This window comes from Borostomias antarcticus (genome assembly GCF_949987555.1).
Source record: "Borostomias antarcticus genome assembly, chromosome: 17".
Classification (NCBI taxonomy): domain Eukaryota; kingdom Metazoa; phylum Chordata; class Actinopteri; order Stomiiformes; family Stomiidae; genus Borostomias; species Borostomias antarcticus.
Window position 1 is genome coordinate 1,720,807 of NC_140250.1, and position 3,426 is coordinate 1,724,232.

Sequence of the window (3,426 nt, forward strand, 5' to 3'; positions counted from 1 at the left end):
CCTTGACCCCCCTCTCCTTGCGCAGGGGGGTCCGCGCGGGGGCGATGGGGGCTCGGTTGCTGGGGGGGCTGAACAGGCTGGGCGTGGTGGGACTGCGGAAGGGGGCTTTGGGGATCCCCTTCAGGGGCGCTGGAACGACAGAACAAAACGATGGGGTACGAATCGTAGATCTAGGCGTACGTACAAGCGAGTACTCGAGCGAGCGTTTCCTAATGCTGGTGTTTTGAGTGGGTTCCGGTGTGTGTGTGTGTGTGTGAGAAAACTCACTGGTTGTGTCCATCTTCTTGACGAGCCCTCGTCCTTTGGCGTGGAAAGGCACCCCCGCCGTTTTCTTCAGCTGCTGTGCGGTTTCTGTGGCTGCGGCCCAAAAGAAACACACGCGCGCGCACACACACACACACACACACACACACACACACACACACACACACACACACACACACACACACACACACACACACACACACACACACACACACACACACACACACACACACACACACATTTCAAGCTGGTGCCACTAACCTAAGAGAACACCTGCTCCGTCCTCCTCAAAAACGAGCACAAGACAAACGCATACAAAACCGCCTCACTGACATTTGAAGACCTCGATGAAACGGGACCGGGGGCCCACCCTATCACCCCCCCCCCCCATTCCTTTTCCATTATCTCTAAAGCCCAACAGGGATTGGACGTTTATATTCAGACCGGTCAAACGTGAGCTAAAGCCCAACAGGGATTGGACGTTTATATTCAGACCGGTCAAACATGGGCTTGAGCAACAGAAAAAGTGAGGGGGGGGGGGGGGGGGCTTACATTTCTGTAGCAGCTCTGCTCTGAGGGTGGCGCTCTTGGGTTTCCTCTTGAGCTGGAAGTGCTTGACGGGGGGTGTGAGCGGCCCCACCAGGGTGGTCAAGGCACTCTTGTTCAGGTACTGGCACTCCAAGGGCAACATGGCCGACGCCTCGCACTCACTCACTACAGCAGCGGAGAGAGAAGGCAAGGCAAGTTTATTTGTACAGCACATTTCAGCAACAAGGCCATTCAAAGTGCTTTACGTGAGACATTAAAAGCATCTAGACAAAGTGCAGTACATAAAAGGTCATATAATGGAGAGAGAGATATGGGGATAATATATGAGACGGGCGTGAGCAACAGGTTTCAAGTCGTACTCAATGCAAAAACACACAAAACGTCTCACTCAATCATACGCAACTATATAGTAAATGCTCCAGTATCAAGCTATATAGGGTGCAGTGTCTGCACAGCCAAAACACATCAAATGAAAATAACCACCAATTTAATTTGCTTTACAGGGAAAACTTGTGCTACCATCGTCTAGTCTACGAGCTTAACTGATCTCTGCCGCCCTCCCTCCGCCAATAATTATCCTCTGACCCCAAATGACCCCTGACCTTTCTCCCGGAGTTCCCCCAGGATGTCCTGCACGTTGGGGTTCTGCTCCTCCAGGTCAAGGTTGAGGGAGCCCGTCTCCGGGAAGGACTTGAGGATGTCGGCCACCATTAACACCCAGGGTTCAGAGTCCACCGTGGCCAACTGGATGATCTCCGACAGGGCCTCCTTCATCTGCAGGGTGGAGCGTCAGAAGGGTGTGCTGGAGATGAGCTTAGGGGGGGGGGGCAAAAACTGAGTCTTGCTATTAGGGGGCACACAAACTTAGCGGGGGGTAGTGGTAGTGTTTAGTAAGGTTTTAAAAGATTGTGAAGCACTGACTTCACATGCCAATACGTGGCACATATTAAGTATTACATATTATAGTAACCGTTAGGACTTGCATAACTTTGACAAAGTGTACAGCAGTAAATCGAGCTAAAACCGCATACGCCAAGTGCAAATTCAGTATGTGTCAGAGTATCCTGTTGAGGCTATAAATTAAACTTTACTAAGTGTGACAACTTGATGGTTACGCCCTCCATCGTCCATGACAGCATGGTTTGGTAAGATAGCTACCGGGCTGTAACTTCTCTACTGAAGAAGGGTTAGGGTTAGAAGAAACATCAACATATGTAACGTTAAATCATGTAACGTTAACTATAGCGTCAAGCAACAAGGTAGCAAGCTAAATAAAATAGTACAAGCTGTCTTGACTAATGGTGCATGTTATGAAAGGGAAACCAACGTAACCAACCAACTAGCGAACGAACTCAGCGAACTAGCTCACGTTATTCACGTAAGGATATAGATCAAGGACCGGTAGTGAGCTAGATAACGTCCTGCTAGTCAACAGCTAGCTAGTAGCTATGCTAGGTAGTAGTACTTGCAGGTCCAAGGCAAGCTAAGCTATACTAGCTAGCAGACGTGAGCTATCCTGGCTGACTAGCTAGCTAGCTACCGGTAGCGAGTTAACGTTATCTGGCCGAACAGCTTACTCGGGACTCAACGTGACCATCTGTGTGTTCCGCTTTCTAGTGACATGGTGAATAGTCTGCATGCATGTGTGTTGGTGCTCTTGTTCTGGATGTGTTTATGGACAAGCCGTGCCTCTTTATCACTGACTGGGTCTCAATCAGCACAGGGTCGGTCGTTTGTAGGAACCCACCTCATCCACAGTCCTCCGGGGGAGGTGCAGCATGCCCAGCAGCAGCTTCAGCTTCACCGGGGGAGATAAGGTCGAAAAACACAACCTGATATTATCAATAACAGAGACAGTGAGGAGGGAAGCAATGCTAGACGGTGCCCAGAGTTCGTCAGTAGATCCTAGTTTATTATGAAGCCACAGACCGGTGTCGCTATCCTTCATCGACGCCATCTTGGGAAAAAGAAGTGTTGTGAGTTCGGGCATTTTAACAGGTTACCTAGAACAGCAGGGGCAGGGTGAGGACACGCCCACAAGGGCTTGAACAGCAGGGGCAGGGTGGAGGACACGCCCACAAGGGTGAGGACACGCCCACGAGGGCTTGTTGGGAGGGGGGCTCTCATTTTCAGGTTACCTGTCATCCAAAGATTATACTAGCCTCAATTCATTATTTCATTTTTAACATTTAGCCTTTAATAAAGGCGTCGTGCCTGTGTGCACTATTTGCCAGGATTGTGAATGGACGTGAAGGAAGTTTTCCCATATGCCTCGGCTAGTTGGTGAAAATGTGTATTTTTCTTCTTATAGGTGGAGCATAACCATATTTATGCAATCAATGTTTAGGGATGCACTCACGAACTCCTGATTTTTTTCTATTTAAATGTGTTTCCACATTTACGGGATTTGTGAAGGGAGTTCATCTCAAATATAGACAATCAGTGATGTAGGCTACGGTAGCCTAGTTTTCGTACGCATGCGTGCTTGCGGCAGATTCATGACAGAATTCTCCTGTGCTCGGCATCCGACGTTGTTTTTGTTCTCTTCAAAATATTAACGGATTGTAAGTAGCCTACCTTTACCTGTCACAAATATGCACTGGATTGTATACT

General features: G+C 49.0%; 1 protein-coding gene across 2 annotated transcripts in view; it reads right to left on the reverse strand.

The window, feature by feature from the left end:
- Positions 1 to 2,770, reverse strand: part of nelfa (negative elongation factor complex member A) — a gene marked incomplete at its 5' end in the record, with an annotated part of 7,731 nt that extends 4,961 nt beyond the window's left edge. The window contains 5 exons of one of the 2 annotated variants that reach the window (XM_084452298.1): positions 2 to 129; positions 268 to 357; positions 817 to 978; positions 1,416 to 1,587; positions 2,561 to 2,770. In XM_084452298.1, the coding sequence (XP_084308424.1) occupies positions 2 to 129; positions 268 to 357; positions 817 to 978; positions 1,416 to 1,587; positions 2,561 to 2,770 (762 nt within the window). Of the gene's footprint in view, position 1; positions 130 to 267; positions 358 to 816; positions 979 to 1,415; positions 1,627 to 2,560 lie in introns of both variants that reach the window. The other variant, XM_084452299.1, reaches the window with a different exon arrangement.
- Between the last annotated feature and the right edge of the window lie 656 nt (positions 2,771 to 3,426).